This window comes from Geotrypetes seraphini, chromosome 9, assembly GCF_902459505.1.
Source record: "Geotrypetes seraphini chromosome 9, aGeoSer1.1, whole genome shotgun sequence".
Lineage (NCBI taxonomy): Eukaryota > Metazoa > Chordata > Amphibia > Gymnophiona > Dermophiidae > Geotrypetes > Geotrypetes seraphini.
In genome coordinates, this window is record NC_047092.1 from 185,226,938 (window position 1) to 185,248,338 (window position 21,401).

Here is a 21,401-nt window from a genome sequence, read left to right on the forward strand (position 1 = left end):
GACAACTCACAGTTCTCATCAATTCCTGCTTGTTGAATCTTCCTTGAAGAGATCCCATCCTTCCAAGGTCTATGCCACAGTTCCTCCTGGAAGGGAGGGGAAAACTATGGACAAATTTGGACGTCGCATATACCAGAATGCTATGATGTCCTCAATTATTTTTATTTCATCACTTTCTTTGAATTTCTTCTTTCTCTTCTACTGAAGTTTTTGGCTTATATGCATTTTGAGTTTCAAGAAGTCATTGCTTCTTTCTCTCAGTTACGTCTCCATCTCCTGCAGTCATCTTACGATGCCTTTGAGTTATCTGCCAGAGCGGCTGCTTGCTCTGTGGCTATGCATCTTGCATGGCTTCGCACCATTGACATGGACTCTAACCTTCAAGACCACTTAGCTAACCTTCCTTGTAAAGGCAACGACCTCTTTGACGAGTCAATCGAGGAAGCCACTAAAACATCTGACCATGAAAAATAATTTGCTTCAATTGTCAGACCTAAACCAAAGCCAGCTCCTGCCAAGCCTGCACGCCCTGCTATTATCTATCAAAGGCGTTTTGCTCCAAAGCCAGCTCCTTATACTCGCCCTTCTCTGAAAAAACAGCAACCTCAGAAGCAACAGAAATCCCAACCTTCTGCTGCACCTAAGGCTTCTCAGCCTTTTTGACTGTTTAAAACAGAGCATAATCTCCACCTCTCTGTCTCTTTTTTTTTTTTTTTTTTTTTTTCCCCTATAGGAGGTCGTCTCCATCATTTTTACAACCGATGGACGTTAATTACATCCGACCTCTGGGTGCTTGCCATCATCAGGGAAGGATACTCTCTCCATTTCACTCAGGTTCCACCAGAGCTTCCTCCAAGAGAGTATCCTTCCAATCCATCCCAGACCGCCCTTCTTCTCCAAGAAGCTCAAGCTCTGCTTCATCTCCATGCCATCGAACCAGTTCCCTTGGAACAGCAGAACAGGGGGTTTTACTCCCGTTACTTCCTTGTTCCGAAGAAGACGGGCGATCTGCGGCCCATTCTCGATCTCAGGGCTCAACAAATTTCTAGTCAAAAGTTTTGAATGTTGTCCCTGGCATCCCTTTATCCCCTTCTCGAGAAGAACGACTGGTTATGCTCTCTGGATCTCAAGGAGGCCTACACTCGTATTCCCATTCATCCGGCCTCCCGTCAATACCTCAGATTTCAGGTGGGAAATCTGCACTATCAATACAGTTAGTCTCCCAGATGGCCTTGTCTCCCAGAGTCTTCACCAAGTGCCTGGTAGTGGTAGTGGCAGCTGTAAGGAATCATGGTCTTCCGGTATTTCCTTACCTCGACTGGCTCATCAAAGATTCTACATCTCAAGGGGTTATTGTAGCGACCCAATGGACTACATGGTTCCTACAAAGTTTGGGATTCGAAATCAACTTTCCAAAATCTCATCTTCAGCCCTCACAGAATCTACAATTCATTGGAGCTGTTCTGGACACTGTCCAACTCGGAGCCTTCCTTCCGCAACAACATCTGGAAACTCTTCATCTGTCACACAGTGTCTTCCCATTCTTCCATCTCAGCGAGACATGATGGTACTTCTGGGTCACATGGCCTCCACAGTACACGTGACTCCTTTTGCCAGACTTCACCTGAGAATTCCTCAGTGGACCCTGGCATCTCAATGGACGCAGGTTTGCGATCCTCTTTCTCGACACATCAGTCACTCCTTCTTTGAAGCAGTCTCTCCGTTGGTGGATGCTCTCTTCCAATCTTTCCAGAGGCTTGCTTTTTCAAATTACCCCTCATCAGAAGGTCCCCACGACAGGTTTTTCGACCTACGCTTGGGGCGCTCATCTCGATGGTCTCCGTACTCAAGGCCTCTGGACCAGTACGGATCGTCGGTGTCGTATATCAATCAGTTGGAACTCAGAGCGATCCTCAGAGCTCTCCTTGCTTTTCAACATCTACTTCACGACACAGTAGTCCTCGTCCATGGACAACCAGGTCGCCATGTATTATGTCAACAAACAGGGAGGGACAGGGTCTGCCTCCCTTTGTTAAGAAGCTCTGGAAGTTTGGGACTGGGCAATCCGCCACAACACCTTCCTCAAAGCAGTCTACATTCAAGGGGCGAAGAATTGCTTGGCAGACAACTTGAGTCATCTCCTGTAACCTCACAAATGGACATTCCATTCCTCACCTCTTCATCACATTTTTTCACAGTGGGGAACCCCTCAGATAGACCTCTTTGCAGCTCCCCACAACTACAAACTGCCTCAATTCTGCTACAGGATATACTCCCCTCACCGCCTCGAGGCAGATGCTTTTCTTCTGGAATGGATGAATCTCTTCCTCTACGCATTCCCTCCATTCCCTCTCATTCTCAAGACTCTGGTCAAGTTGAAGAACGATCATGCCACCATGATTCTAATTGCTCCTCGGCCGAGACAACCCTGGTACTCCCTTCTACTTCAACTCAGCAGCAGGGAGCCATACCTTCTACCAGTTTTTCCATCTCTGCTTACAGAGTCGGGGATCTCTGCTTCATTCCAACCTGCAGTCTCTACACCTGACAGCCTGGTACCTCTCAACATAACTCCTTTTCAGTTTCTCAATCTGTAAGAGATGTGTTGTAAGCTTCTAGAAAGCTTACAACTAGACAATGCTATCACCAAAAATGGACTAGATTTTCTACATGGTGTTTTTCTCATCATAAGGAACCTCGGCAATCCTCCTTATCTTCTGTTTTGGACTACCTGTTGCACTTATCCAATTCTGGCCTCAAGTCTACATCTCTCCGAGTCCATCTCAGTGCAATTGCGGCTTTCCATCAGCCTATTGAAGGGAAACCCCTCTCTGCTCATCCGGTGGTTTCCAGATTCATGAAAGAACTTTTCAATGTCAAACCTCCTCTCAAACTGCCTCTTGTGGTTTGGGACCTCAATGTTGTCCTTACTCAACTCATGAAGCCTCCATTTGAACCAATGGATAAGGCTCATATAAAGTATATCACTTGGAAAGTGGTATTTTTCATTGCTCTCACTTCTCCATCATGACAAAGTGGTTCGGGGCTCTGTCGGATGACGTCACCCATATGTGAGAATAGCTGCCTGCTGTCTCTGGATAACACCTCTTACGGTAAGTAACTGTTTTATCGAATCTCCAAACAGACCTACTATACTCTTGTTCCTCAAACTTAAACTCAATCCACACACCACCATGATCAGACAATATGATAGGATCTATGGATGCTTTTGTCACTTGTACTAATTGATTTGAAACAAAAATATAATCTATTCTTGAAAAAGATTTATGAACTTGTGAACAAAAAGAAAATTCCCACTCATTAAAATAAAGTATCCGCCATATCTTTCAGATCACAAGATTGTATCAAATTATCTAACCCTAAAGACGTCATAATTTTACTTGATTTTTTTATCCATTAATGGATCTATAACAGCATTGAAATCTCCAGCCACTACTAAATTAGAAGCAGCCAGTGGGAGTAATAATTGTAATTTCTTAAATTCACTTTGATTCGTATTTGGGGCAAATCCAGGGTATTTCCCATGCTCATTCTTCTAAGTGGTCTATAAAGATGCCTTATTTTATTTTTGTGGTACAGGGTAAACTGGTTTATGCTTACTATGGTCGTAAAGAAGACTTCCAGGAACTTGCTCAAAAGAACATCGATGTCAGTGGCTGTTTGGTTATTGTTCGAGCTGGAAAGAACACTTTTGCTGAAAAGGCAAGTTAGGGAAGGGTCTTGCTGCATGAGAGTAGGCAATTATCTGTAGATGGCATTTGATTATACGCCCAAAAGCTTACACTTAAATGAGACAGGAAATTTAACCAAGTTTACCTGGGTTTTCATTCTTCATCAGACCAGTCAACCTACATCTGTGTGCTTTCCCCTAGAGGGGCACAGTGCAGCCCAATGTCTCCATCTGATAGTGGCAGCTGGGCCAGCTAAACTGGATACCTGTGGAAAGCTTTCCTTCCTGCTTGACGGCTGGGAATCCAAAATCCTTGAGAATCTGAGTCTTCTTAAGCCTCCTCACAGCTTTCCCTGGTTTGGTTGTAAGGGTAGATTAGCTCTGTTTTAGGAAGGCATAGCCACATTGTGGCTCCTCTACCAGTACTAACTAACTTGAGCTGTCCAGGAAAAGGGTCTGGGGGCTAGATGCACAAAACATGATTAAGATGGTGTGAGTTGCTGTTGGCCTATATTTATTTATTTATTTTTTGCAACTGATGTTCCGACAAGTTTCCATGCAAATGATTTGCACAGAGACTTTCTGGAATCCCATCTTATCTATCGTGAGTGACAGAGCGATTGACCATGTATAGAGCTGGTTTGAGGAAACCTGAACAGCTGAGTGATGGGGGAAGCCCTAAAGTAGCCTCCTGTTACTCAGCTATTGGAGCTTTTTTCTTTTAAATGGCACAGATGTGCATGCGTTACACACGTACAGTATCTGCCCCATTAACACCCCCCCCCCCCCCCGACACTGTGATTGGCAGGAGGGATGCCTACTTACTCATGCCTCAGGCCCTTCCAAACCCCTGACTGTCCCCTCACCCCAAACCCTCCCCTTCCAACTGAAGATCAGGAGGGATGCCCACTACTTCGATTTATAGCGTATTTCAAAAAGTGTTCAAACCATTTCTTCAATTAGTGAAAACTTTTATAATATATATCTTCAATTGTGTAAAAATATAAATATTACTTATCTCAGCCAAACCTGGGAGTCAGACCCGACATGTTTTGCACTAAAAGTGCTGTCTCAAGGGTCTCCCTAAGAGATAAAGGAAGAAAGCTATTACATGTGTGCTTGTCCTAGCCTCTCCCCGCCTAACTTAAAATATTGTTTGCTTGTTTCAGTCTAAATAAATATTTCAAAGAACTCACTGGGGCTGCCGCTGTCATCCGACTCCTATTTAGTTCTGTGAAAGATGGCGGCGGCGGCCCTCGGCAGTGTTTAAATATCCTGTCCAATAGCAACATAGTCCTGCCCCTTGTGATGACATCAGCCCGAAATTCAACCAATCAATGTCCCCCATTCCACTTTGCTATTTAATCCCCGTGGCTCAACAGTATCAAGCATAAAAATGTGTCGTCGTTCATTTTCATTAAGTTTTATTTGATCTTTCCCACCCTCCAACCCCGTAACAACATTTATAACACGCCATCTTAAATCACTAATAGTATGCTTATGTTTGTGTCAGTGATCGACCAACGGAGCCTGTGCTATCTCATTACTTATGTGTGACTTGTGCTCTGTCAATCTCACCTTAATCTTCCTATTAGTGCGGCCAATGTAGACCAGGTCGCACGGGCAAACTATCGCATAAATCACATAAATCAATGGGGGACATTGATTGGTTGAATTTATCTCTTAGGGAGACCCTTGAGACAGCACTTTCTTAGTGCGAAACATGTCGGGTCTGACTCCCAGGTTTGAACACTTTTTGAAATATGCTATAAACCTAAATAAAATGGACAGCCAATGATGAGGCACCACATAATTCTTCCCGCAGTAGCAAATCATTACAGCGGTGGAGTGGTGGGACCGAGGTGTCCTTAAAAAAACATATATACTGAACTAAAACTACTATTTGATCCAGGATATATATATTGGAAGGTTTATTGATTTCTATACTGGACATAAACATCATAAATAGTAATATAGCCAGTGTCGTGAGGCTTAAAGATGGATTTAAGGCAGAAAGTGAAGGAGCGAAACAGCCAATGGATAAGAAGGCCCTGGGAACAGAGCACAGACAGAAAGAAGTATGACCAGACTAGGAAAACATGATTAGAAGAATAAAATCACCAGGTAAAAGTAAGAAATATATTTTATTTTCAGTTTAGTGATTTTGAAATGTCTATTTTGACAATTTATATTAGCTATGTATATTGTGTGTGAAAAATGAATGGAAGAAATTGCATTACAATTAGTAATGGGGTCTGGGGTAGAGCTTTAGACTAAGGGCTACTTGGCTCTAAGGTGTCCCACTGCTCTGCTGGCATGTCTGTGTAGCCATTCCTTTAAGAATTCCAGCCTCTCCTACATATAAATGGCTTGTTTTGGATAAGTTTCATCTAGACATCCTATTTTTTTGGAAAAGGATAAAAAAGATGTCTAGCAGGTCCTTTAGCTTTGAAAATTTGCTCGACTGGATTTTTGAGTCTTTCCCAAAGCATTGAGACTCTGAATTAGATATCCTGTCACATGCCCCTCCATCTTTAAAGACTTGCCTTATTGACCATACAGGGGTTATCTCACTGCCAGCAGATGGTGCTAGACTGACCAACAGTTTACCCTTTCATCTGTTTGGCACATTTCTTGAATTTGAGTTGGAGGGTATGAATATGCTTGTCTTCCTAGGTTGCTAATGCTGATAGTGTGAATGCAGCTGGTGTTTTGATCTATCCACACCCTTCGGATTACAAAGATGCATCTGAAAGAGACACTTATATGAAGGTGCTATATGGACATGTAAGTTGGTTGGTGTGTTTATTTTTTTATCTGCCAAAAACAGTAGTACAGTGCAGTCTTCTGTGTTCCTAGATTTGCTTATCCATACAAATTAGTGAACCCATTTTCAGCTGCTTCAGCCAAGCACAGTGCAAATGAAAGTGTTCCCACAAAGATATGTGGACTCTTTAGAAAACCTCTCGATCTATTCTGAATCATCCTGAGAATCTTCCAAAAAATTATGTCGCATCAATATCTATAGTAGTTGGTTGATCTACTCCCTGTTCTAACAAAATTTTTTGTTTTCTTGGGATATAATAAAGAGCAGAGACGGGTATTGAATCAGGATTAGCTACCCCCAAGATACTTCCGAAAGAGTATCTCGGGGGATATCAAATGGGTAACGGGAAAATTTATCAAACGTAGGTTTCTAATCCTTGCTGAATTCTCCATTTCTAACTTACAATGAATAGTATGAAAATCTTATGACAGATGTGGAGAAACCTTGGCGGTTAGAAACCTGTTTGTCTTAAGCATACGTGCATCCAAAACTTGATATTTGAATAAACATTCTCTAACTTAACAACCTCTTTAGAAAACATTTGAGACTGAGTTATGACAGATTTCAATAACTTCTCCATCCTCACATTAACCATAAATCTTTAAGGACACATCAGAGGCTTCAAAATCATCTGTAAATGTTGAAATTTGAGACATTTTAGTATAGGAAACAACCAGTCTGATCCTCTGTAGCTTCCAAGGAAGCACCAGGACCTACTCCTGACCCCGGGTTGACAGGGAAATCAGGAGGAAGAGGAGGAGTTAGCTCTGGAGAGCTCAATGAGGCCCCCGCTATCTGAGCAACTTTATTCAGCTGAAAAGATGACAGTCCATTGGGCCTGAAGACACCGGGGTGGAGGCTTTAACCTTTCCGTTGCGCTTCCCCCATATAAAGAACTAATATAACAGGAGAAACTTACCTTAAACTAGCGCAATGTAAACCATAAAGTCAAACCTTGCTCCTTTTGGCTCCAAGGGGCCTGGCAGCGTGTTTAAGCCATATGAATTAGGGCCCGATTTCAGAGGTGCCCTTCTCCGTGCCTGCCCGATTTGCGGCACTCGGGGGACTCAAAAAAACACTGCTGTAGACTGGGGGAACAGGTATAGGCAATACAGCCCCACTCTCCGTCAGCAGACAACCAGCAAACAGCACTTTCTCCCCTCTGCATGTGTTTGAACAGCTTAGTGTCATCTACAACTGCAAATTTAATCACCTTATTTGTCGTTCAATTTCCAGATCATTTATACCTTGGAATCCAAACTTAATCCATTCCAGAACCCTGTTTGAGTTCCAAGACTATTGTTACCATTTAAAATAATAGAAACTGGATTAATCCTTTCCTGGGTCCCACAAAAGCAAATTTTAAAAGTAAATGCACTGGATTTTAAGGTAAAATATTAACAAATATAGTGCAGTATTTTCCTCACTACACTACACAAAGGTGAAAATCACATGCGATGCTTTCACTACAACTTCCAACAATGAACTGAATGACGTATGGGAGGCCAGAGTGCTGGGGAAACGTATGAACAACATGCAGGGCGTTCAGATTCCCAAGCAGCCTCCCAGATTCCCAAGAAATCCCTTGTGTGCCTTCTGTTGGAGGCATCCCAGTTTCCTTTAAATATACAGAAAAGAACTGGGTTTTCCAAATCAGTAAGGACCTTAGCTTTGTCCCACATTTCCTCTGTGGTTCAAAAATGTACATCAACATGCTTTGTTTAATTTATGTAGAGAAAATACTGGCTTTATGCATCTTGATCCTTTATTTCTGGTTATGTCGATTACTGCTGTTCTTGTTGGGGGGGGGGCCCTATCTATGGAGCAAATAAAACGGCTTCAGTTGCGCTGTTCAGAGCATTGGCTCAAACTCCTTAGCATGTTCTTTAAGCCCCCTCTTTTACGAACGCATAGCGTGGGTTTTAGAGGCGGCAACTGCCTGTGAGCGTCGGAGCAGTTACCGCTGCTGCCAGTGCTAAAACCCACACTATGCATTTGTAAAAAAGGGAGTAATTCTCGGTGATACAAGTACCATTCCATTAGCATTCTGACCTATTTCCCTGATGCTACATTCTCCCATTGTAATGTTTGGGCTGTTCTAATTTAACTAGATTATGTCAGGGATTCTTGTTATAAACTCATCTTAATATTTTTTTTAAGCATGGAATAAAAGGTCTTAAGAGCTTGGGCTATTCCTCCCATATACTATGCTAAGAATTTTTTCTTTTGATAATCGACCACTTTAGAATTACTAAATGCCAACTGCTGGCAGCAGGTTTGCATGATGGTGTGAGCTTTTAGAATGGAGGAATTGGCTTCTGTGGCTTTTAATATGGCTCAGGCTTGGTGAGATAATCAAACAAATTCTGCTAATGCACAGGTAATGTGTATTCTGAATGCTGTCTTTTGTTACAGGCTCACCTTGGAACTGGGGACCCTTATACCCCTGGATTTCCATCTTTTAATCGTACTCAGTTCCCACCAGCCAAATCTTCTGGTCTTCCTCGCATTCCTGTTCAATCAATCTCTACAGAAATTGCTATTAAACTCCTACAGTAAGAAATTTGTTCCACAAATAACTTTAAAAAACAACAACTTTGTAGCATTTTTAAAAGTGGAAAGGATCCTTAACTTAAATGTGCAGGGTTGGTGGTTTTTGGGTCGGGTTTTTATTTTCCAATTTTCTAATGTCTTTCCTTATCACCAAACCAGTTTAGGGCAAATAAGTTTTGCCCCTTCACCAGCAGGTGGAGGCGGGTCAATTACTTGAGCTGGTGCTACATACTAGGCCTTATATACAGCACAGCTTACAAATGTGTTTTTCTGTAGTAGATGGAGGCAAAGCGTACTATGCAGCTCTGAACAGTAGAGCTAGATGGGCAGGGAAGGAATGTTTGGATACCCAGAGTCTGGGGCCTGTCCTCCTTCCTCTTTTTTAACCTGATCATCTAAGCAATGATATAGTGAGGGAAGGCGGCACGTAGGGTAGTGGGTCCCCTTGCCCTCTTCTTTCCTTCCTCCGTACCTCTTTAATTCTTCCGGTGCAAGCAGTATTGTTGGCCTCGGCTCTCCCTCTGAGGTCACTTTCTGGTCCCATGACAGGAAATGACGTTAGGAGAGCCAAGGCTAGTGCAAGCAGCAGGTTAGAGATGCTTGTGTTGGCAAAGAGCCAAACAGGTACCCAGACTGTACAAAGTATTGATCTTGTTCCATCAGCCACCAAAGCAGCTGAAGCAGGACAGAGCAATTCCCTTTCCATTAGGCTTTGAAGTGAGCCATCCATTTGACCCTGTTTCCACTAAACTTCCAGCTTTTGGATACAGGTTTGAGTGGAACAATGAGCTTCAACATAAAATTCCTGAATCGTTCAGTAATCGAGTGAAGGGAGTGCTCCTAAAATATAGAAACATGACGGCAGATAAAGGCCAAATGGCCCATCTAGTCTGCCCATCCACAGTAACCGTTATGCTTTAGAAATATTAACGTGAAATGAGCTATAAAGGATACTTTGTGGCTTGCTAGTAATGATTGCTGCGACGCTGTCTAATCTTAGTCTGCCTTTTACAGACTGATGGAGGGAGCAGAATGCCCTAGAGGCTGGCAAGGCTTTTCATTCCAATGCAAGCTAGGGCCTAACTTAAGAAACGACTATAACGTAAAACTGAATGTGACAAGTGAGATGGAGCAGAGAAAAATTCATAACATATTTGGCTTTATCGAAGGCTTTGTAGAACCAGGTAAGAACGCCAAGATGTACAAATCAGGCTGGGATTGAAACGTGTGTGTATAATACAATGATTTATCTTCAGATGCCTCTGTGAAGAAATCTCTGGATCCATCTGCTTAGCTTTCTCTGATTTTAAGGTTTTTAGTGAAAAGCCAAGGAGAGGGGGTGGTCTGCTGACCCAGAATGCATTCACAGTAAATGCTGTTCAGGTCCTGTCAGCATATGTGCCCCTACTGAAGCATCTATCCACTCACCAGCTGGCACAGTGGTCAAGGGCTACAGCCTCAGCACCCTGAGGTTGTGGGTTCAAACCCCCATTGACCCAGGTATATTAGATTGTGAACCCACCAGGACAGATGGGGGAAAAATTCATGTAAATCCATTCTGAGCTCTCCTTGGAGAATGGTGGGCGGTACCTGTGTACTCTCTTAATGCTATGCCTTTATATAAGCAAGGTGTACTTGGAAATTAAAGTTACCAGTATGTTGGGGGGTTTTTGGTTGTGTTTTTGTTTTAGTTCAACTTAAGTACTTTAATTCCAAGTACCCCTTGCTTATATAAGGCATAGCATTAAGAGGGTATACAGTACTGCCTTATAACAATATGTGGGGAATGCAGCCTAATTGTCCAAGATCATGACCTGAAAGACCTTGCACCGTGTTTTCAAGATGAAGTTACTGATATTGCTATAGCATGTTTGTTTGTTTTTTCCCCAGCAACATATTCCTAGAGGGTGTTTTCCAGTGTCTAGCTATCCTGAATTCAGGCATCAGGGCCCAAATAGTGTGTTAAAATGTTTTACCCTTTTGACTTTCTGGAGACAGGCAGGGGATCTGCAGCCCCACTTGATTGCTGAAGTCTGTCTGAGCCAATAGTGTCAGCTATAATAAGCTTTTGAGCATGTGCAGGATTGCCCTATTCCTCGAGCCCCCTTCCTTCTTCCTTCGCTCCTTATCAGTCGCAGCTTTCCCTTTCTTTTCAGAAAATGTTAAAAATGCAGCTTTGTCAATGCCGCCTTATGCTAATATTTCAGTAGTTTCTTCAGATTCAAGATGTAGTATTAAGAATATTTCTACCTTGAATGTAGTATTCAGTGCTTCTCTGCATTTTATTAATTGAAATTATGATTTGATAATTCCTGTATTGATATTATGATTTGATGATATTTGTTTTGATATTGTATTTTTTCTCTGAGGGATGGGAAATTTGTTTGTCCGTTTGTATCGTATATCATGTATGTATATGTATAGAGACTAAAGGATAATATGTAACAGAGTATAATAATAAAAACAGGAACAGGTTTGTGGCAGCAGTCAGTTCCTTCTGCAAAAAAAAAAAAAAAAATACGTCAAAGAACCGCTAGTTCAAAATGCAAGTATTGGGGGGGGGGGGGGGAGAGAGAAGAGAGGGGAAACCCCAGAAGATCAAAACAGAATTCAGCTGTCAGTTTTTCCCTGTCGTTAGGATCGCGAAGACATCAGCTAGGTCTTGTATCTTACCCTCGATGCTGCTTCAAGCCGACACGAAGAAGATGGTGGAAAAGCACATTTCTTCAGCTCCCTCCCCTCAGGGCTCTGTTTTGCCACTGACGGGGGGGGGGGGGGGTGTCAAACCGCCACTGACGGGGGGGGGGGGGGGGTGTCAAACTGCCACAGCTGACAGAAATAGAAAAGCTCTGGTAGCGCCGTATTATAAAGAACAGGATTTCCAATGGGCAGAGGCTAAATGCCACTGCCGATGGATATTTTTTCTTCATAGTGGCTGACTGAATTGCAAGGACTCCCACCGATTGCAGTGTAGCACATCAAGGCCAGCGAAGCGGCAACATATGTCTTCAGCTCCCTCCCCTCAGGGCCCTGTTTCGGTCCGACGGGGGAGGGCAGTGAGTAGCCGCTACAGCTGTCTGACAAAAAAAACAAAACCAAGAGGACACCTGGTTTCTGCAGTTTCCTGAAGAAGAAACCAGAAGACCAGAGAAGCTGCATAATTATCTACGGCTCCCTCCCCTCAAGGCCCTGCTTTGGTCTGGCACGGGAGGGCAGTGCCGCTCCACCTCAGCTGGCTAAAATCAAACTCCAGCACTGGCTGCAGCTTATATAAGAGCAGAGAAGCTGCATAATTATCTACGGCTCCCTCCCCTCAAGGCCCTGTAACCTGTCAGGAGGGTCACTAAATTAAGTCTTACTTGCTAACCACCTTTTAGGACCTCCAAACTGTCACAGAACCCACCGTGTTTTTCTTGATGCGATCTGGTGATTTTGTTCTATTTGCCTTTTTCTAGGAATTGTAAATAGTTATTATGGAGCACTGGCGTCTGGTGTACTGGCAAACTCTGGGGATAGTTTGGTTGCCTGCTCTGATCCTTCTCCAAAAGTTGTTTATAATTCAAAACTAAAAGGTGTGGTGTTGTGGTGTGTGATTTTGGGGTTTTTTTAGTTCCTGTTCTTCCAGCTGGGATATTTAGTGTTCCTGAATTCGTCACTGATTCTATGGGGGACTACACAGCCCACTTGTACTATTAGAATTTAGTGTTTTCAGTCTCCACCCGTTGGCAGAGGAGCATAAATGCATCTATCTGTGCTGGTCTGGAAGGACTAAAAAGGCAAATTAGCAGGTAAGACCTAATTTCACCATGCTCTTCTGGTCCATTGTAGACCTTGAACGCTGTAGCAAACTTGTTTGTGTTGTTCTTCCAAGAAGCAAAAACTACACCATCCTTTTATGCACAGTTAAATGATCATGGCTGTGGTAGCCAAAAGGATTTCCAGGTATTGTGTTGGAAAGGAGTTGTCAGTTGAGACTGTAAAGCAGGGTATATTTAATCTATTTCCACTGTTTTCATAATTCCACTGATCAGCACAAACTTAATTTTGAACTTGAAAAAATTAAACCCCTGACTTCTGTGGTCTAAAAAATAATAGAATAAATTTTAGATGCGCTACCGAGGCAACTCCACTCCTTGAGTGCCACAGGCTGGTCCAGGTTTTCAAGATCCACAAAATATGCACACGACAGATTTGCATACAACAGAGAACACATGCAGGTTTCTCATGCATATTCTTTGTGGGTATCCTGAAAATCTGACTGGAGTTGCCTATTCATGAATATCTGTCTTGTTTCTGCTAGTGGCATGATTAACATTGACTCTATTTTTTTTTTTTTCTCTTGTTTACAGAACATTATGTAGTAATTGGAGCCCAGCGAGATGCTTGGGGTCATGGAGCTGCCAAATCAGGGGTTGGAAGCTCCATACTGTTGAAGCTAGCTGAAGTTTTGTCAGAGATGGTGAAAATAGGTAAATCACATCAGCATGTGGCTGGAGAATATATGTTGTGGGGAGGTTATATATTGCACTTCCCTTATTTTGGAAGTTTTGTTGGTGGATTTTGTCTTTTTTTTTTGGTCTTTTTTTTTATCATAAGACACTATTCTGAGGCTGTGTATTTAAGTGATATATTCTAAATTTCAAGGTGTAGCTAAAACCAAATTAAGTCATTGGAGATGAGGGGTACTTGCCTTCCATTGTGTGTTCAACTTTCAAGTTTATTTAAGGCTTGATATACTGACCATCACATGTATCTGGATGGTTTACAATGTTAAGAATAAAAAAAAAACTTGTTAAATTTTTAAAATCTAATTAATATGAAAGAAAAAAGGGTAAAACTATGACAAATTAGGACTTATTAGAGATGAAAGGTACTAGGGGGTAGGGGTGTTAATTACAATATATATATAAAAAAAAAGAGGCAGGATAGAGGGGTAGGGAATAACAAGAGGAAGATAGTGATGGCATTTCTTAAAGAAAGATATAAAAAGTTTAGTATGCATTTTGGTTTTTTTTTGGTTTTTTTTTTTTTTTTTTTTTTATTTATCTTCCGCCTGATACCTAGGGAGTTACAGATAAAACATCCATTTACATCAGGGATGTCAAAGTCCTTCTTCAAGGGCCGCAGTCCAGTCGGATTTTCAGGATTTCCCCAATGAATTTGCATGAGATTATTTGCATGCACTGCTTTCATTGTATGCTAATAGATCTCATGGGGAAATCCTGAAAACCAGACTGGATTGCAGCCCTCAAGGAGGGACTTTAACATCCCTGATTTACATCATTAAAATAACAACAATACTGAACATATTCAATTATCGGCAGCTTGCAATATCGTAACCTGCATTTCTAGTCAAGGCATTAGAATGGCACAGTACAAAATCAAGTTTGCTGCTCTTCACTTAATACATTTGCCTTTGAACTTATGTCACCATATGCCAAAGCCATGCACCCATGTACAGCTTGAAACTTCTTTTGTCTTTGCTGTGTTAAAACCGTGAGTGTTTTAGCTTGAGTTCTATTTTCCTCTTCCACCGTATGCTGTAATTAGGAAGAAGAGAGGACAGTCATATGGAAAACTGTCAAGGAATCTAGAAACGATGCTTTGATAGGCTGAGCCATAAACATGTCGCTTCTTCCTTTAAGATGGCTATAAGCCCAGGCGCAGTATGGTGTTTGTCAGCTGGACTGCAGGTGAATTTGGAGCAGTTGGTGCCACAGAATGGCTAGAGGTATACCGACTTGTCTTTAAATATGTTTATTCAGGGTGCCACAGAATGGCTAGAGGTATACTGACTTGTCTTTTTTCCTTTCTCATTTAGGGCTATCTTTCAACTTTGCATATGAAAGCCTTTGCCTACATTAATCTTGATGCTGCAGTGTTAGGTAATGGTCTAAATCCTGTTATTCCTTCTCGCTTCCACTTAAGTCTTCTGAGTTGATTCAGCCATTTGTTAGCATTTCTCCTGCAGGATATATGTTCTTCCTAAAGCATTTATAGGGAAATATTGCCACTTTTGCTTGCTTAAGAACATAAAAGCCATACTGGGTCAGACCAGTGGTCCATCTAGCCCTATATCCTGCTATCAACAGTGGCCAATCCAGATTGGAAGTAGCAGGCAGAATCCCAGAGTAAAAGATTCCATGCTTCTTATCCCAGGGCAAGCAGTGGCTTCCCCAGGTCGGTTTCAGTAGCAGACTATGGACTTAATCCAGAAACTTCTCTAAACCTCTTTTTAAAACTCAGATTTTCTAATTGCTTTTTGCTCAGTAAATATCCAGATACGATGTATCCCTGCAACGAAGTTTACAGTCTTGAGTGGGTACCTGAGGCATTGGGATATATTGATTTGCCCAAAGTCAGTGTCACCGGCAGAAGTGGGGATTGAAGTTTAGCTTCCCTGGTTCTTGGCCAAGGGCTTTATAGTCACTAGGCTATTTGTCCTTTAGCTTTGCTGGGAGTGCATGGGGTGGGGGGAAACTCCACATTTGATTCTCCAGTGCCCCTACACTTTAATGGCTTCTCTGTAAATCAGATGGGTTTCAGGTTGAGTGCCCTTGTGGTGAGCCTTTTTGCCTACCATAGGCTTTCTGTATCTCCTGAAATAACATTTTTGGAATTTTAGCCTCCCCCCAAAAAAGCAAACAAAAAAAACAACCCACATACCTTTTGTATTAAATCTTAAATAGTTTTCTAGTTTTTTTTTCCCCTCCGAGTAGACCCTTTTTACAGAGTAATGTAAAAATCTTAAGAGATTTCCAGACCTGTTGTTCAACAGAATGCAAAATTCCCCCCATGAGTAACAAGAACAGTCCTGGGTCAGACCAACGGTCCATCCGTGGCTAATCCAATTCTGCATGCTTTGTCAGTATAAAGAATATTTTGAGCAATGTCCTAATTTTTTCTGTGGAGAATTCTGTACACATTTCCCCCAAGAGTAAAACAAAACCTTATTGTGCATATCCTTACTTTGGCAGCCCTCCCCTTCTTGCTGTCGACACCATTACAGGGGTAAATCCAGGATTCCATTCAGATTACACACATGATTTCAACTGGGTTGTGTGTTTTTTTTTTTTTTTTTGTTTTTGTTTTATAATCTTTATTCATTTTCTTTTGTTACAACAAGTGTTTCAAATATACTTATTAGAAACTTAAACATATACACTTGATAAAACACACTTATTATTATCAAGTTTAACATTTTTTAGAAAATTAATTTTATACAAAATTTATAATATTATGCAGTAAATCTAAATTTATATAATTTCTTTTGAATATGTTAATCCCCCTTCCCTTTTTTTTTAATTTCAGCAGAAACATTAACATTCTCAACAGCAATAGAATGACTTATTTTAACATGTTCACTTGTTTAGTGTTTCTCAAGCATAACTGTTACCCATCTCCACCCCTGTTTTACATTTGCAAAAAAAGGTGCCGTGACCTTCTTTTCTTTTTTTTTTCTCTCTCAACAGGTACTGGTTCATTCCAGGTGTCGGCTAGCCCAATGCTGTACAAGCTGATTGAGGCAACTCTGAAAGAGGTGAGTTCTCCAATCAAAGTATGAAATTGTGAGATCTAAGAAGATGAGCAGCTCACCTGTTTAAAAGCAGACCAGTGAGACAATCCTATATAATAAAAGGCTAACTCGCGCATGCGCAGTCCTATTTTCGTGTTCCGTGCGCTGTAGGTCTGTGGCCGAAGGAGTGCGCATGCGCGCGAATACGTCACAACCAGATCGCCTCCACAAGCCGGACCGCAGCCAGACGACGTTCTCCGTTTCTCCTGTCGCCGCCGCCGATCTCCGTTTCTCCTTTGCCGCCCACCCCCTTCTCTTCCCGCGGGTCCGAATGGCGATTCAAGCAGCGCTTTTATCAGTCTCCACACGCTGCTTCGGGCCCTTCTACTGCCCTGATTTGCTCTGCCGCGTCTCTGATGATGTCATCAGGGACGTGCCAGAGTAAATCAGGGCAGAAGGGCCCGAAGCAGCGTGTGGAGACTGATAAAAGCGCTGCTGGAATCACCACCTTTGTAGTCCGGCCCGCGGGAAGGGGAAGGGACAGGGGCGGGTAGAGGAAACGCTAATGCTGCTGCACAGGGAACTGGTGGGGGGGGGGGAGGGAAATGGAGGGGAAGGGAATGCTGCTTTGGACAGACAGACAGAGAGAGGAAGGGAAACACAAAGAAAATAAGAAATACACAGGGGCAGGTGCTCAGGGAACTGGTGTGGGGGGAGGGAAATGGAGGGGGATGGAATGCTGCTTTGGACAGACAGACAGAGGGAGGAAGGGAGACAGAAAGGAAAGAAGAAAGACACAGGGTCAGGGAGATACACAGAAAGACAGACAGGCAAAGGGGGCCAGGGACAGAGACAGACAGAAAGGACAGCGGGAGCCGCGTCAGGAGGGGTGCGGGATGCGGCAGTGGGAACTTTTCCAATGGGTGCAACTGGGCAGCTGTCGGGAACCTCTGATCAGGGGCAGAGCAAGGTAAGTGTATCATAGGGATAAGAAGGAGGAGGGAGGATAAAAAAGGAAGGGATGCCTACTGCTGGACAGGGGGAGAAGGAAAGAGATGCTGATGGACAGGGGAGGTGAAGAAAAAAGAACGGAGGACTAATGTTGGACAGGGGGAGAAGGAAAGAGGTGCTGCTGGACAGGGGGAGGTAAAACAAAGGGAGAAGGGCTGCTGCTGCATAAGGAGAGCAGTGAAGGGGTGGTGGTGGACACAGTGGAGGTAAAAGGAAGGAAAAATGGACAGGGGGAGCAGGCAAGGAAAAAGAAAGGCAGAAAGAAAGAAAGGCAGAAAGAAAGAAAGCGGCTAAGGAGAGAGAGAGAAAAAAAGACAGACACACACATATGTTCTAGCACCCGTTAATCTAACTGGCTTAAAGACTAGTGCATGTCATAATACACATTTCATAAGATTCTAAGTCTGTTATACCCAGATTTGCTGTAGGATATTGGCAGGGAATTTTGCACAATTACTGTGTCCTCTAGTGTTAATGCAACAGAAGATTGATTCCTCGCAGCCCTTCCCCCCCCCCTCCTGCTGCTTCTGAGTGTTAAGGGAGCATGCATGTGCACCTGTCCTCCATAAACATGTTGACACATGGCCAAACCTCCTTTAGGTGCACTGAAATACTGAAGGCTTGTTAAGATGACACGCATTGAGTAATTTTAGAATGCAATAGATAATTCACATATGCATAATTTTAACTTCATGGAGAATTTTTACAGTAAAGCTAGCTTCCCCCAACACAATTGGCTGTCTAGTCTTTTCCTCTCACTGCAGTCTGCCCTGTAGGCCCGGGTATGCCATTGCTGCCATCTATCCTTATGCCAAATTCAGTGCGGGAGACAAGTTCTAGTTATGTATAACTCTTAGGAATAGTTTATTTCCACTCATATAGTTGACACTTCCATGTGCATGGCAGCTTTACAGGAATTGAATGCCACCAGTGCATATTCATCTTACCTGATCTGCTGATGCTATCACCAGCATATTCTGTGCTTGGGTAATTGAAAGAATGACTTCCCCCCCCCCCCTTTGCTCTCTAGTGTTAAGTGCACAACTACCCTTTTATTCCCTGTGTTTTGATGTTGGGAGGAGTTTTCTTTCTAACAGTAATTTGTGTATAAAATAGACACTGGAGATACCAGTTGATTGTTACTGGTGTTTTTTTGACCCAGTTTCTGAATACCAAGTATCCAAATTATGTGAAAAGTTGAGTGTAAATTTTCATTGGACCCTTTTCCATTTTTTTCCCCCCCTCCCCCAATATTCCTTCTCAGGTCATAACTTGGTTGACCATTTTAATAAATTATTCACTGGAACATGGATACTTTATGCAATCTATGGGGGCAAATAACTCTCCTTCCCCTTCTGAAAAAATCAGATCTAGACCCCATTATCCCCTCACATTATCGACCAATTGCTAATATACCATTGTTGACAAAGTGTTAGAATCAGTTGTAGCGGGTCAGCTTACCAATTATCTGGAGAAATTTTCATTACTTCAACCTTTTTCAATATGGGTTTCGTTCTAATTTTAGTACCGAAACTTTATTGATCTCTCTTCTTTCTAAAATCCAACAACTACAACTTCAAAATAAATGTTCAATTTTGCTTCAGTTTGATTTGTCTGCGGCATTTGATGTAGTACATCATGACATTTTGCTCCAATTACTTTCAGATATCGGTCTTAATCAGGTTGTTCTTGTTTGGTTTTCTAAATTTTTATTGTCCCAATCTTATTCAGTTAATATTGATGATAATATTTCTAATTCCTGGCAACCTCCTTGCGGTGTTCCCCAGGGCTCCGCTTTCCCCAATTTTGTTAAATCTTTATATGACAACTTTGAATATTTATAAGCTGTCAGTGTAGGGAAACGCTTTTTACTTGATGCGGATGACATTTTTATACTGATTGAGATTGATTACCAATTTAATTTTTTTTTTTTTTATAATTCTTTATTCATTTTCATATGTTACAACAAGTGTAAAATAAATCACTATCGCTAAACTTCAAACTTGGGCTATGTCTGTTCAGATGAAGCTAAATGCAGCTAAAACTAAACTTCTGTGGTTAGGCCCAAAATTGGATCATCTTCCTTCCACTGTACTTTTGGATTCTGGAGCCTCTCTACAAATTGAGTTCTCTTCTAAGATTTTGGGAATACTTTTTGTTTCTTCTCTTAAGGATCAAATTCTCTGGTTAAATGTTTTTTTTTTAGCTTACAAATGTTGAGGAAGGTCAAATCTCTTTTCCATCAACGTCATTTTTCTGTTTTGGTCCAATCTATTATATTATCCCGGTTAGATTATTGCAACGCCATTTATCTTGGCATCACTAAGAACTGCCTTCAAAGAATACAGTTGATTCAGAATACAAAGTTGATCTATGACAAGAGTAAATTCGACCATGTGACTCCTTTGCTTTTCTCTCCATTGGCTCCCGGTTTATTTTAGAATTCAGTTTGTGTTTATGTATTGTTTTTAAGATCTTACATGGTATCTTTGCTCTTCTTGTTCCTCTGCTATGGAATGTTTATAGGTTTTCATATGCGAGAGGCATTCATCGATTTTTAAATTTTCTCTTCCTTCTAGGAAAGGAATTCAAGGAGTTAAGAGTTTTAGCTCTCTGGCGTTTAAATTTCCCCAATTATGGAATGAACTTCCCCTAATTTTGAGGTGTCGCAGTTCCTTTCAACTTTTCCGTAAACATCTAAACTTTTATTCGCTAAACATTTTGAAAACTCTTGTATTTCAGTTTACTTTATTTTTTAAATTTATTGTTAACCGCGTTGAGCTTCCTTTGGTTGAAGACCCGGTATATAAGGTTAAGTTTTAGTTTAGTTTACTAATATGGTTTTCTCATAAGCCTTGTAAATGACTGAATTCTATTTTAAATGCTTCATCTAAAGTAATGTCACCTGTCCCACCAGAGAACACTCAAGACTGCTTTGCTTTGATTATCGTTCTTCAGGTGAAGAACCCACAGAATGCTGGACAGACGCTTTATGAGAGCATACCCAGAAATGTGGACTGGACAAAGAGTCAGTAAGTTGGATTGATTATTACAAGAGGCAGAAAACTACATCAATGAATATAAACCTCACTTGTTGGGGATCAATTACAGAATGGCACAAGAGCTCTTAACGTATGTTCTGTTTGAGCTCAAATCCTGGCCTTCTGGTTGAATGTAGCTGGTATGCTTACTGCTGTTTTAACTATTGTCTTTTTTACAAAATGTATAAATAAATAGACTGAAAATAGCACATTTCATTTTTACTTATCCTTTAATGCAGTATCTAGCATGCCCACAAGGGCTTTTTCAAGGGTTCGTGGAAGAGCTCTATTCTTAGCGTCCTCTTAGTTCTGGGGCTACATCATATATATCCAGGTGGGAGGAGGAAGAGGTGGGGTAAAACAGTTTTTTATATTTTATTGTTGGAATAGAGTGCAATATGGTACGTTACTTGAATGTTCATGTGTTTGCACTTTGTATTTGATATCAAAAATGAATAAAGAATTAAAAAACCCCACATTTTATTTCAGTTAAATTTTGAAGGACTTTTCTCAAACATTGCAATGCAGCTAAGATTGAAGTCTTAGGTGGTTTATTGTTAATGGCTGTACAGTGCTGTGTACGTCTGGTAGCGCTCTAGAAATAGTAGTAGTAGATATGAATGATTTCCTAACACTATTGGCCATATAAGAACTTGATTGCTGTGGGGGAGGCTGAAAGTCTTCAAATATTAGAGGGGGTTTGGAAGGGGCTTTGAAGGCACCTTACAACACAGTTCTTCCCCAGATGCTTCAGTTATTTTC

At 41.7% G+C, this 21,401-nt stretch overlaps 1 protein-coding gene across 2 annotated transcripts in view; it reads left to right on the forward strand.

Annotated features, from left to right (window-relative positions):
• Positions 1–21,401, forward strand: part of TFRC (transferrin receptor) — a 50,115-nt gene that overhangs the window by 19,845 nt on the left and 8,869 nt on the right. For both annotated transcript variants that reach the window (XM_033958051.1, XM_033958052.1), the window contains exons 7-15: positions 3,601–3,723; positions 6,368–6,478; positions 8,934–9,073; positions 10,086–10,255; positions 13,421–13,540; positions 14,717–14,802; positions 14,893–14,956; positions 16,544–16,611; positions 20,557–20,630. In XM_033958051.1, the coding sequence (XP_033813942.1) occupies positions 3,601–3,723; positions 6,368–6,478; positions 8,934–9,073; positions 10,086–10,255; positions 13,421–13,540; positions 14,717–14,802; positions 14,893–14,956; positions 16,544–16,611; positions 20,557–20,630 (956 nt within the window). The remainder of the gene's footprint in view (positions 1–3,600; positions 3,724–6,367; positions 6,479–8,933; positions 9,074–10,085; positions 10,256–13,420; positions 13,541–14,716; positions 14,803–14,892; positions 14,957–16,543; positions 16,612–20,556; positions 20,631–21,401) is intronic.